This window comes from Chrysemys picta, chromosome 17 (assembly GCF_011386835.1).
Source record: "Chrysemys picta bellii isolate R12L10 chromosome 17, ASM1138683v2, whole genome shotgun sequence".
Classification (NCBI taxonomy): domain Eukaryota; kingdom Metazoa; phylum Chordata; order Testudines; family Emydidae; genus Chrysemys; species Chrysemys picta.
Genome location: NC_088807.1, coordinates 24,706,296 through 24,718,710, shown reverse-complemented (window position 1 = coordinate 24,718,710; position 12,415 = coordinate 24,706,296). Strand labels below are relative to the sequence as shown.

The 12,415-nt window shown below is 69.5% G+C and overlaps 2 protein-coding genes across 2 annotated transcripts in view; both read left to right on the top strand.

Annotated features, from left to right (window-relative positions):
- The window catches only part of CDK16 (cyclin dependent kinase 16), a 17,535-nt gene extending 17,361 nt beyond the window's left edge, over window positions 1-174 (top strand). Inside the window, 1 exon segment of the mRNA XM_065570997.1 lies at window positions 105-174. Within this exon segment, the coding sequence (XP_065427069.1) occupies window positions 105-174 (70 nt within the window).
- Window positions 175-743: 569 nt separating this feature from the next.
- USP11 (ubiquitin specific peptidase 11) lies at window positions 744-11,884 on the top strand. The gene is given in 30 exon segments (XM_065570996.1): window positions 744-969; window positions 1,376-1,506; window positions 1,797-1,914; window positions 2,032-2,069; window positions 2,071-2,174; window positions 2,289-2,369; window positions 2,607-2,706; window positions 3,034-3,207; window positions 3,411-3,479; window positions 3,481-3,552; window positions 3,554-3,571; window positions 3,718-3,820; window positions 3,823-3,941; window positions 4,451-4,493; window positions 4,496-4,533; window positions 4,901-4,995; window positions 5,120-5,149; window positions 5,238-5,308; window positions 5,311-5,407; window positions 6,523-6,620; window positions 7,083-7,322; window positions 7,478-7,482; window positions 7,553-7,579; window positions 7,841-7,953; window positions 8,051-8,165; window positions 8,167-8,201; window positions 8,581-8,615; window positions 8,618-8,695; window positions 10,044-10,132; window positions 10,920-11,884. Coding segments are annotated over 28 exon segments (2,259 nt in total). The 5' UTR covers window positions 744-969; window positions 1,376-1,506; window positions 1,797-1,868; the 3' UTR covers window positions 11,046-11,884.
- Window positions 11,885-12,415: the final 531 nt, after the last annotated feature.

Below are 12,415 nucleotides of genomic sequence, written 5' to 3'. Positions count from 1 at the left end.
CGCTCACACCCTCCCTCCCCCAGAAGGTTACAATCGAGGACAGTTAATTGTCCAGCTCACGGCTCAGAGAGTTCCCACAGCCTCGCTGTGCATCTGTTCCCCAGTTGCCCCGCCCTAGAGGTGGCTGCATCTCAGCGCCGGGTGAGCCGTCCCCATGTGACGTTTCCCCTATAGGGGAGCCCTGCTAGGAAGTAGGTTGCAGCCAGGCAGAGCTGTCCTGGGACAGTCCCAGCAAGGGAGGGAGTGAATTGCTAACAAGTCCCTTCATCAGAAATAGCTGATGTCACCTCAGAACTGGGAAGTCCCGTCCCCGAGTCCCGGACTCCCCAGGAAGCAAAGTTAGGACTTTCCAGGCAGCATGAGTTCATTGACTCATCTGCAAACGATTGTTCCCCCAGGGCTGAGATGCAGCCACCTCTGGGTGGGGCAGCTGGGGAACAGCTGTACATAACAGTACACACAGACGGCTCGCCTGGTGCTGAGATGCAGCCACCTCTGGGGCGAGTTGGGGGTGGGCAGCAGCAGCACATAATGAGGTACAGCAATTTTGTAAAGGAAAACAGAGAATCCTGAACCCAGCTGGGATGGAGAAGACTTTCTCTGGCTAGGGATTGGCCAGGACACCTGGGTTCACTCTTTCCTTGACCCCAGCAGGCGGCTCTGGGATAGACCTGGGGGGACAATCATGGTGAGGGTGAGAGCGGCCAGGGTTGAGCAGGGCGGATTAGGTGGGAAAAGGGAACAAGGGGCTTGGGGAGTGTTGGCATGAGATTAAACAGTGCCCTAGACGTGGCCCTGGGGCGGGGTGCAGGCACCGGGGGTGGGGCGCTGAGCAGCAGCTGGGTCCATCTCCCCCCAGGTACCTGTTGGAGAATCACTGGTACCAGCAATGGAAGGAGTACGTGGAATCGGGCGACCAGAATTCCAGCTCCTTCCCGGGGCACATCAACAACTCAGAGCTCTTCGAAGGTACCCGACCACCAGGCTGGGAGCCAGGATGCCTGGGTTCTCTCCCAGTTCTGGGAGGGGAGGGGAGTCTAGTTGGTTAGAGCTGGGAGGATGTGGGACCAGGAGACCTGGGTCCTTACCCGATTCTGGAGGGGAGTGGGGTCTAGTGGTTAGAGCAGAGGGGGCTGGAGCCAGCACCTCTGGGTTCTCTCCCCGGCTTTGGGAGCGGAGTGGAGTCTAGTGGTTAGGGTGGGGTTCTCACCCTGCGTGGGCAGGGGAGCGAGGTTTGCTGTCCTGTAGCAGTGAGTTCCGGAGGTGAATTCTCTGGGGTATTTAGGGAACGTAGTGGTTTAGCAGCTTGCAATAGCGAGTTAGCGGTTGGCACCACCCCGGCCGCGGCTGGCTAACCTGTCCTCTGCCCCCCAAGACCTGGAGTCGTTCCGGCTGAAGGAGCGGCTGGTGGAGTCCGAGGAGTATGTGCTGGTGCCCGAGGACGTGTGGAACAAACTGGTGAGCTGGTACGGGCTGGAGCACGACCAGCCGCCCATCGAACGCAAGGTGAGGGGAGGGGGCATCCTCGGGCACAGGTCACGGGGGGGCAGGCGTGGGCGGCCGGGTTGCGTGCCAGCCCCCGGGAGCGCGCGTGATCCTGGTCGGATTGCTTGGGGGCTGGCACCAGGACACGGACAAGCCCGGAGGTATGAGCCCCCCCAAACTCCCAGGCTCAGTGTCCATAGGGTCCATGATCCTCTCTGCCCAGCTCCCCCTCTGGCAGCCAGGGTGTGGAAGGTGCCGGGGCAGGATGGTGCCCCCTTGGCTGGCTCACAGCCCCCGTCTCTCGCCGGCAGGTGGTGGAGCTGCCCAGCACGCAGAAGGTGGAGGTGTACCCGGTGGAGCTGTATCTCTGCCAGCACAACGACATGGACAGCCCCGTCACCGCCCAGTTCAGCCGTGTGGACACCATCGGTAACCCAGGCGTCTGGGGGTGGGGGGCTGAGCCGCTGCGGGTGTTTCGACCCCCTCCCCCCATCATCCGAGCCCTGCAGTGGGGAGTCCCGTGGGTTAACATGCCCCTCCCCACAGACGCGGTGCTCCAGGAAGCCCGGCGCCAGTTTGAGGTGCCCCCCTGAGGACGAGACCCGGGTCTGGGTGAAGAACTCAGACGGCTCCTGCGAGCGGCTCCGGAACATCCACATGACAGTGCTGGACGCCTGCCTCAGCACGGGGCAGGTAGGGGCTGGGGGCGCCGTGGGGCGGGGGCAGGCAGAGGGTGCTCTCCCCTGGCGGTCAGGGGGGCGCTGTGCTGGGGGTGTGGGCAGGTGGGTTTAACTAACTCAGAGGCCCCTCATCTACCCCAGGTGGTGGATAATGGAGACGCGAAACAAGGACGGAACCTGGCCCAGCTCTCGACCCCACGTCATGTGAGTGCCCCTTTCTCACGGGGAGGGGCGGCATGGTGCCAGGATAACCCTGGTGCCCCACCCCAGAGGTGGTCGCATCTCAGGCCTGGCTGAGCTGTCCTCGTGCGGCGTTCTGTGTGGCTGTTTCCCAGCTGCCCCGCCCCAGAGGTGGTCGCATTTCTGAGCTGTCTCTGTGCAGTGTTGTGTGTGGCTGTTCCCCAGCTGCCCCGCCTCATTGCCTGTGCCCTCTGCTCCCAGGAGGAACTCCGTGGAGGACGAGGAGCTGTACAGGGGGCAGCCGGGGGTCTGCGGCCTGACGAACCTGGGCAACACCTGCTTCATGAACTCCGCCTTCCAGGTAGCTGCTGCACCCGGGCTCAGGGAATCCCCCTTGGGGTCGACCCCTGCGGGGCTCATGACACACAGTGTTGCAGTCCCACTTCCCTCCAGGAGAGGGCGGCAGCCCCATGTGCGTGCTGCAGCGCCCTCTGCTGGATCGAACCGGTCGGCTCCTTACAGGGAGGGGTGGGGCGTGGGCGCACCCTGTGCTGAAAGGTACTGCTGGGTTCTGGCTCTGGGAGGGGAATGGGGTCCGGTGGTGGAGCAGGGTGGAGCCGGGTTCTGTGTGGGGTGCAGAGCTTTGGGGTTCCCCCCTTGCTGACCCTCATGCCCCCCCCCGTTGCAGTGTCTCAGCAATGTGCCCCCCCTCACGGAGTATTTCCTCAACAACCACTACCTGGGGGAGCTCAACTTCAGCAACCCGCTGGGCATGAAGGGTGAGATCGCCGAGGCCTACGCCGACCTGGTGAAGCAGGCCTGGTCCGGCCACCACCGCGCCATCGTGCCGCGCATGTTCAAGGTACCGGCCCCCCCATCCCAGTTTCCCCCCCCCCGCCCTCCGATCTGGACAACGCCGCCCCGTCATGCTGCGCATGCTCACGGCCCCTGGCCCCTGCTCCATTCCCCTCCTCTGCCAGCATCCCCCCACTTCCCCTTGTGGAGGGGGCTGCCCCGGGGAGCAGGGTGGACCCCCCCCAGGCCCTGACCCCCGCTCTCCCCCAGACCAAGGTGGGGCACTTTGCCTCACAGTTCCTGGGCTACCAGCAGCACGACGCGCAGGAGCTGCTGTCCCTTCCTGCTGGACGGGCTGCACGAGGACCTCAACCGCGTCAAGCGCAAGGAATACGTGGAGCTGCGGGACGCGGGCCGGCCGGCCCGACGAGGTGAGGGGCCGGGAGGTGCTGTGGGGGCAGGGAGCAGGGCAGTGGGCTCGGCCGCGGGCGGGAGGCGTTCCAGTCGGCTGGTACCGGCTGCCCCTCCCAGAGGCGGCTGCCCCCACGCCCCAGCCTGCCGTCCCTTCGCCCTGCAGGAGGTAGCGGAGGAGGCCTGGCGGAACCACAAGCGCCGGAACGACTCCATCATCGTGGATATCTTCCACGGCCTCTTCAAATCCACCCTGGTGTGCCCGGCCTGCGCAAGGTGTCCGTCACCTTCGACCCCTTCTGCTACCTCAGCGTGCCCCTGCCCGTCAGCCAGGAGCGCGCCATGGAGCTGTTCTTTGTCTACATGGACCCCAGCCGCAAGCCCCAGCAGGTGAGAGCGGGGGGGCCAGGACTCCTGGCTTCTGTGCTGGGAGGGGAGTGGGGTCTAATGGTTAGAGCAGCGGGGCTGGGAGCCAGGACTCCTGGGTTCTCTCCCCGGCTCTGTGAGGAGAGAGGGGTCTAGTGGTGAGAGCAGCGGGGCTGGGAGCCAGGACTTCTGGGTTCCATCCCTGGCGGTGGGAGGGGAGTGGGGTCTAGTGGTTACAGCGGAGGGGTGGGGGGGGCTGGGAACCAGGACTCCTGGGTTCTCTCCCCGGCTCCTGGGAGGAGAGAGGGTCTAGTGGTGAGAGCAGCCGGGGCTGGGAGCCAGGACTCCTGGGTTCTCTCCCCAGCTCTGGAAGGGGAGTGGGGTCTAGTGGTGAGAGCAGGGGGCTGGGAGCCGGGACTCCTGGGTCGTATCCTGAGCTCTGGGAGGCGAGTGAATCCAGTAGTTACCGTGGGGCTGGGGGTCCCTGTGGGGGTGCTGGGGGTGTCTCTGACGCTGGCTGTCTCCCCCCACAGCACAGAGTGGTCGTGCCCAAGGCTGGCAAAGTCCTGGATCTCTGCTGGCTCTGGCCAAGCACACGGGCGTCCCGGCCGAGCAGGTCAGTGCCTGCGCTGGCTCTCGGACCCCCAGGATGGGTGCTGCGAGCCCCCCGGCTGCGCTGTTCCTAGGGTCTACACTGGGTCTTTTTGGGGGTGCTGCCTGGCCATGGGGGGAGGTGCGTCCAGCCGGGTCCCTGCTGCCCCCTCCCCCCCAACACCCCTTGTCCCCACCAGCAGACCCAAGACTTGAAACAAAGGGAAACCGAGGCACACACCGGGGTCATGACAATATCGCACCAAATGCCCGTTTTGTTCCATGTCGGCCGGCTGCCATCCGGCCCCCGGGGCGGGAGCTGGCTCGGGGGGGCAGGGAATGGGGCCCGGTCAAGGGGGTGCTCAGGGCTGGTCTCCCCCCCCCCCCCCCAGATGATGGTGGCCGACGTGTTCAGCCATCGCTTCTACAAGCTGTACCAGGTGGACGAGGCGCTCAGCTGTATCCTGGACAGAGACGACATCTTTGTGTGAGTGCCGGGGGGGTCCCCTGCGGGGTGGGGGGGACGTGTCTCAGCACCACCACCCCAGCACAAGGGGGCGGTGCTAGCGGACATGGGGGCTCCGTGTGGGGGGGGCCATGTCCCCCCCCAGGTACGAGCTGGTGGGGCGCTGGGAGGGGCAGTGGGGGGGCGGGGGCACTGTGTGGGGGGGGCCGTGTCTCAGTGCTGTCTCCCCCCAGGTACGAAGAGTAGCGGGGGGGCTGGCAGAGCCGGGGGGGGGCGCTGGTGCTGCCCGTGTACCTGCGGGAGCGGGCGCCCCCCCCGCGACGGCGACCCGGGCTACGGGGTGGTTTCTATTCGGGCACCCGCTGCTGGTGTCCGTGCCGCGGTCGCAGCTGTCTTGGGATGCCCTCTACGGCCTGCTGCTGGAGCGACTCTCGTGAGTGTCCCCAGGGACCCCCCCCCGGGGACCCCACGCCCTGCTGATCCCTGACCCCTGCCCTGGGAGCCCCCCCCCCCCCGGGGACCCCACGCCCTGCTGATCCCTGACCCCCCGCCCCCTGGGACCCCCCCCGGGGACCCCACGCCCTGCTGATCCCTGACCCCCGCCCCTGGGACCCTCCCCGGGGACCCCACGCCCTGCTGATCCCTGACCCCGCCCCTGGGACCCCCCCCCGGGGACCCCACGCCCCTGGTGATCCCTGACCCCCGCCCTGGGACCTCCCCCGGGGACCCCACGCCCTGCTGATCCCTGACCCCCGCCCCGGGGACCCCACGCCCTGCTGATCCCTGACCCCCGCCCCTGGGACCCCCCCCCCGGGGACCCCACGCCCTGCTGATCCCTGACCCCCGCCCCTGGGACCCCCCCCGGGGACCCCACGCCCTGCTGATCCTGACCCCCGCCCCTGGGACCCTCCCCGGGGACCCCACGCCCTGCTGATCCCTGACCCCCGCCCCTGGGACCCTCCCCGGGGACCCCACGCCCTGCTGATCCCTGACCCCCGCCCCTGGGACCCCCCCCGGGGACCCCACGCCCTGGTGATCCCTGACCCCCGCCCGGGGGACCCCCCCCCGGGGACCCCACGCCCTGCTGATCCCTGACCCCCGCCCCGGGGACCCCCACGCCCTGCTGATCCCTGACCCCCGCCCCGGGGACCCCACGCCCTGCTGATCCCTGACCCCCGCCCCTGGGACCCCCCCCGGGGACCCCACGCCCTGCTGATCCCTGACCCCCGCCCTGGGACCCCCCCCCGGGGACCCCATGCCCTGCTGATCCCTGACCCCCCCCGCCCTGGGACCCCCCCCCCGGGGACCCCACGCCCTGCTGATCCCTGACCCCCACCCCCCGGGACCCCCCCCCCGGGAACCCACGCCCTGCTGATCCCTGACCCCCACCTGGGACCCCCCCCCGGGGACCCCACGCCCTGGTGATCCCTGACCCCCACCCTGGGACCCCTGCTCCCTGAAATGGGGGCCCCTCCCCCCCACAGCCGGGGTGCCCTGTTCCCTCCCCTCTCTTGCCTGCCCCGGCTCAGCCACCGGCTCTGGTTGCAGGCGCTACGTGCGGCGGCCGCAATCGGGCTCCGAGGAGGACGAGGAGGAGAGCGAGGAGGAAGATCTGTACGGCCCCCAGGCCAACGGGCTGAGCGAGGGTAAGGTGGGGGGAGGGGAGAGTGGGGGGGGAGCTGTCTGTCCCATGGTATTGGGGACTTGGCTGGCGGGGCTGCCTGCCCCGCGGCATTGTGGGCCAGGGGAGCTGGAAGAGGCCATCAGGGGTTCTCCAGTTGGGGCCGGAGCTGTGGGGCCAGCCCATCATTCCATGGGGGCGGGGTTGATCCAGACTGTCTGCTCTCCTCCCCCCCATGGCTCAGCCTGGCTGCCCCCTCCCCTCGAAAGCCGGGGTCTGCCCATGGGGGGGGTGTGGAGCTGGGGGGGCATTGGGGGGAGGGATGGGCTTAGGGGGCGTCGCTGGGGGCCACTGGCTTGTGGCCATGGCGTGTGTCTGGGGGCAGCGGGGGGCCCTGCCCCCCGGGTGCCCAGGGTTGGGGGCCTGGTCTGGGGCGGGGAGAGGAGGTCTCTGGCAGCGCCAGCTCATGACTCTGCCCCCCCCCCAGGTGATGAGGAGGAGGAGGCGCCGGGTGAAGGCCCTGCCAGCCAGGCCGAGGAGGGAAGCAGCGGGGGGCTCGGGGGGCCCCCCCACCCTGTCCCCGCCCCAGGCGACCCCGCCCCCCACCGCCAACCGGCCCAAACGCAAGTGCCGGCGCCGGCGGGCCGCTCTTCACCGTCGCGCCCGGTGAACGCCAACGGGACCAGCGAGCGCCCGGCCCTGCCCGGCGAGGGCTTCGCGCTGCATGGTGAGTGGGGCGGGACGGGGATTATTCCCTCTGGGGGGCGCTGGCCCTGATCCTGGGCCAGGGCAGGGCCTGGCTGGCTCAGAGGAGCAGGGTGGGGACTGGCTGGCACGGGGGGCCAGGGATGGGGGTCCCCTGGCGGGGGCTCTGTGCAGCAGGGCGGGTAACGTGGTGTCTCCCCTCGCCCAGCCCAGCCCTACATCGCCATCTGACTGGGACTCGGATATGAGAAGCGATACTACGATGAGGAGGAGGCAGAGGTGAGGAGGCAAACCCGCGGGACTCCCCGCTGCAGGGAGTGATGGCGGAGGGGGGGGGAAATAGCTCAACCAGGGCGTTAACCCGTGGGACTCCTCACTGATTGGGAGTGGGAAGAATGGCTCAACCAATGCGTTAACCCGCGGGACTCCCAGCTGCAGGGCCTGATGGTGCGGAGGGGCTCGGGCAGAGTGTTAACCCACGGGACTCCCGCTGTGGGGAGGGGCTCTGGGCCCCCCCCTGACAGCCCTGTCCCTCGGCAGGGCTACGTGAAACACGAGTGCATGGGCCACGTGCAGCGGAGGCAGCCGGTGAAGCTGCGGGAGTGCGTCGAGCTGTTCACCACTGTGGAGACGCTGGAGGAGGAGAACCCCTGGTGAGAGCCAAGCCCACGGGGACGGGGGGGGGGGCACCAGAGCTGGGGGCTCGTGTGCGCCAGGGCCTGGGCTCACCCTGCCCCCCTGCCTCCCCAGGTACTGCCCCACCTGCAAGCGGCACCAGCTGGCCACCAAGAAGCTGGACCTGTGGGCGCTGCCTGAGGTGCTCATCATCCACCTCAAGCGCTTCTCCTACACCCGGCTCGCCCTGCGAGAAGCTGGACACGCTTGTGGAGTTCCCCATCCGGTGAGGACTGCGGCTGGCTCTGGGGCGGGTCAGCTGGGGAACGGCTGGATATAACGCCGCATGGGACTGTTTGCCTGGCACTGAGATGCAGCCACTTCTGGGGCAGGGCAGCTGGGGAACGGCTGGATATAACGCCGCATGGGGACTGTTTGCCTGGCACTGAGATGCAGCCACTTCTGGGGCAGGGCAGCTGGGGAACGGCTGGATATAACGCCGCATGGGACTGTTTGCCGGGCGCTGAGATGCAGCCATCTCTGGGGCGGGGCAGCTGGCGAACGGCCACGCACAACAGTTGACAGGAAGTGTAAAAAAGAGGACCACCCATTGGGCTGCATGGACCCAGATCGAATCCCCCGTAACTCCTCTCCTCTCCTCGCAGTGACCTCGACTTCTCTGACTTCATTATCAAGCCCCGGCGGATGTGGCCCCCGCGCCCCACAAATACGACCTGATCGCCGTCTCCAACCACTACGGGAGCCTGCGGGACGGGCACTGTATGCAGGGGGCAGGGGCTGTGGGTTGGTTGGGGGGCAGAGGGTGACCCGGGGGCTGCGGGTCGGGAGTGGGGGGCGCCGGGCGAGCTGGAGGGGGCCGGGGGCTGTGGGTCGGGGAGTGAGGGACGCCGGGCGAGCTGGGGGGCATCCCGGGGGCTGTGGGTCGGGAGTGAGGGGCGCCGGGCGAGCTGGGGGGGGGTCGGGAGTGAGGGGCGCCGGGCGAGCCTGGGGGGGTCGGGAGTGAGGGGCGCCGGGCGAGCTGGGGGGGGTCGGGAGTGAGGGGCGCCGGGCGAGCTAGGGGGGGCCCGGGGGTTGCGGTCGGGAGTGGGGGGCACGGGCAAGCTGGGGGGGGTCGGGAGTGAGGGGTGCCGGGCGAGCTGGGGGAGGGCCCCGGGGGCTGTGGGTCGGGAGTGGGGGGCACCGGGCAAGCTGGGGGGGGGCCGGGGGCTGTGGGTCGGGAGTGGGGGGCGCCGGGCGAGCTGGGGGGGGCTGTGGGTCGGGAGTGGGGGGCCCGGGGACTGTGGGTCGGGAGTGGGGGGCGCCGGGCGAGCTGGGGGGGGCTGGGGGCTGTGGGTCGGGAGTGAGGGGTGCCGGGCGAGCTGGGGGGGGGCCGGGGACCTGTGGGTCGGTAGTGGGGGGCGCCGGGCGAGGCTGGGGGGGGGGTCGGGAGTGAGGGGCGCCGGGCGAGCTGGGGGGGGCCCCGGGGGGTTGCGGGTCGGGAGTGAGGGGCGCCGGGCGAGCTGGGGGGGGGCCCCGGGGGTTGCGGGTCGGGAGTGAGGGGCGCCGGGCGAGCTGGGGGGGAGGCCCCGGGGGCTGTGGGTCGGGAGTGGGGGGCACCGGGCAAGCTGGGGGGGGCCGGGGGCTGTGGGTCGGGAGTGGGGGGCGCCGGGCAAGCTGGGGGGGGCCGGGGGCTGTGGGTCGGGAGTGGGGGGCGCCGGGCGAGCTGGGGGGGGCCGGGGGCTGTGGGTCGGGAGTGGGGGGTCAGGGGGCTGTGGGTCGGGAGTGGGGGGGGTGCCGGGCGAGCTGGGGGGGGCCGGGGACCTGTGGGTCAGGAGTGGGGGGCGCCGGGCGAGCTGGGGGGGCCAGGGGCTGTGGGTCGGGAGTGGGGGGCGCTGGGCGAGCTGGGGGGGGCCGGGGGTCGGGAGTGGGGGGCGCTGGGCGAGCTGGGGGGGGGGGGGCCGGGGCTGTGGGTCAGGAGTGGGGGGCGCTGGGCGAGCTGGGGGGGGGGCCGGGGGGCTGTGGGTCAGGAGTGAGGGGTGCCGGGCGAGCTGGGGGGGGGCCGGGGGGCCTGTGGGTCGGGAGTGGGGGGCGCCGCGGGCGCAGGGTCTCACTCCTGCCTGTCTCTCAGATACGACGTTCGCCCGGAACAAGGACTCCGGCCACTGGTTTTACTTTGACGACAGCAGCGTCTCGCCCGTGGCTGAGGCTCAGATCGAGGTGAGTCCAGACCCTGCTGCCCCACTCAAACCCACAGACCCATCCAGTCCGGTGTGCTCCTGCCCCCTCCCCCGCCGTGGGGCGCGGTTCTCCCAGCAGGCCCTGCTGCCCCACTCAAACCCACAGACCCATCCAGTCCGGTGTGCTCCTGCCCCCTCCCCCGCCGTGGGGCGCGGTTCTCCCAGCAGGCCCTGCTGCCCCACTCAAACCCACAGACCCATCCAGTCCGGTGTGCTCCTGCCCCCTCCCCCGCCGTGGGGGCGCGGTTCTCCCAGCAGGCCCTGCTGCCCCACTCAAACCCACAGACCCATCCAGTCCGGTGTGCTCCTACCCCCTCCCCCGCCGTGGGGCGCGGTTCTCCCAGCAGGCCCTGCTGCCCCACTCAAACCCACAGACCCATCCAGTCCGGGTGCTCCTGCCCCCTCCCCCGCCGTGGGGCGCGGTTCTCCCAGCAGGCCCTGCTGCCCCACTCAAACCCACAGACCCATCCAGTCCTGTGTGCTCCTGCCCCCTCCCCCGCCGTGGGGCGCGGTTCTCCCAGCAGGCCCTGCTGCCCCACTCAAACCCACAGACCCATCCAGTCCGGTGTGCTCCTGCCCCCTCCCCCGCCGTGGGGCGCGGTTCTCCCAGCAGGCCCTGCTGCCCCACTCAAACCCACAGACCCATCCAGTCCGGGTGCTCCTGCCCCCTCCCCCGCCGTGGGGCGCGGTTCTCCCAGCAGGCCCTGCTCCGGCGCGGTTCTCCCAGCAGGCCCTGCTCTGTCTGACGCTCTCCCTTTCTCCCGCAGTCGAAAGCCGCCTATGTCCTGTTCTACCAGCGCCAGGACCGGATCCGCCCCCCCGGCACCGCCCCCTGCCCCAGGCCCCCCGATGCTGGGGGGGGCTGCTGCAGCGACTCCATGGAGGTGGATTGACCCCCGAGGTGGGGGGGGAGAGGAGCTGGGGTCCCTCCCACTCTTGATCTCAGAGACTTGCTCCGTGAAGACATCTCAGGCCTGTGAACTTGGGGGGGAGCAGCTCCCCCCACCAGCTCAGGGGACCCCCTTCTACCGATGGGGGGGCTGGGCCCCCCCAGCAGCTTCCAGGGGAGGGGGACAGCAGCCAGCACCATACTGCCGGGGGGGGGGGGGGGTGTCTCACAGCCCGGGGCACGTCTGATGAGAGCCCCTCTCAAAACCCCACTGAGCTTTACTTGCCAATTCCCGAGCAATGGGGCTATCTGACCCCCCCCCATCCTGCCTGTTATGCCTGGCGAGGGGGGGGGCACAGTGTGGGGTGAGTCCTGCTCCCCTCCAGTCAGTCTGTGCCCCTCCCCCCTTTGCACCCCCTATTGGCACTTTCAGCCCCCCAGCTCCTGTAGCCAGGTGGCTCGTATTGAGCAATAACTCCCCCCCCCCCCCCCCCCCAGCTGTGGGTTTTTTAACTTATCTCGATGTTCATATGCACGGGGGGCCCCTACTGCCAGCAGGGCCCCCCCCCTTCCTGCTGAGAGCCCGGGGGTGAGGAAGCAGCAGCCCTAAAGGGGTTAACGCCCCCCCCCCCGGGTGCTTTCAGGGCTGTACATAGGTGCCCCTGGGGCGGGGGCACATGCCCACCTGGCACATAGGGTGTTTTCTTACCCAGAGACACTTGGGGGGGGGCAAAATGTGGCTCCTCCCCCGCGGTTTTGTGCAGATTATTTTTGTTTTCGGGGAAAGAAAAATATTTTTGGGGATGTGGCAAAACTTGTATATAAAAGAACTTCCTTTTCGCACCACGCCCAGCTCCGTGTGCCCCGCCTCGCGGCTCAGCCCCCCGGGCGCCCCGCCCAGACCCGCCCGGCCCCCGAGCTGGGCTCTCGGACTCTGCTCCACCCGGGGTCGGTCACGAAAGAAACAGCAGCATGTTAGAATTCAGGATTAAACACGGGACGGCTGGGCCGGTGCTGAGAGGCGGCCACCTCTGGGGGGGGGGGGCAGCTGGGAACACCCCCATAGAACGCTGTACGGGGGGGGGGGTTCCCTCGGGCTGAGCTGCAGCCACCTCTGGGGCGGGGCAGCTGGGAACACCCCCATAGAACGCTGTACGGGGGGGGGGGCGTCCCTCGGGCTGAGCTGCAGCCACCTCTGGGGCGGGGCAGCTGGGAACACCCCCATAGAACGCTGTACGGGGGGGGGGTTCCCTCGGGCTGAGCCGCAGCCACCTCTGGGGAGGGGCAGCTGGGAACACCCCCATAGAACGCTGTACGGGGGGGGGGGGCGTCCCTCGGGCTGAGCCGCAGCCACCTCTGGGGCGGGGCAGCGGG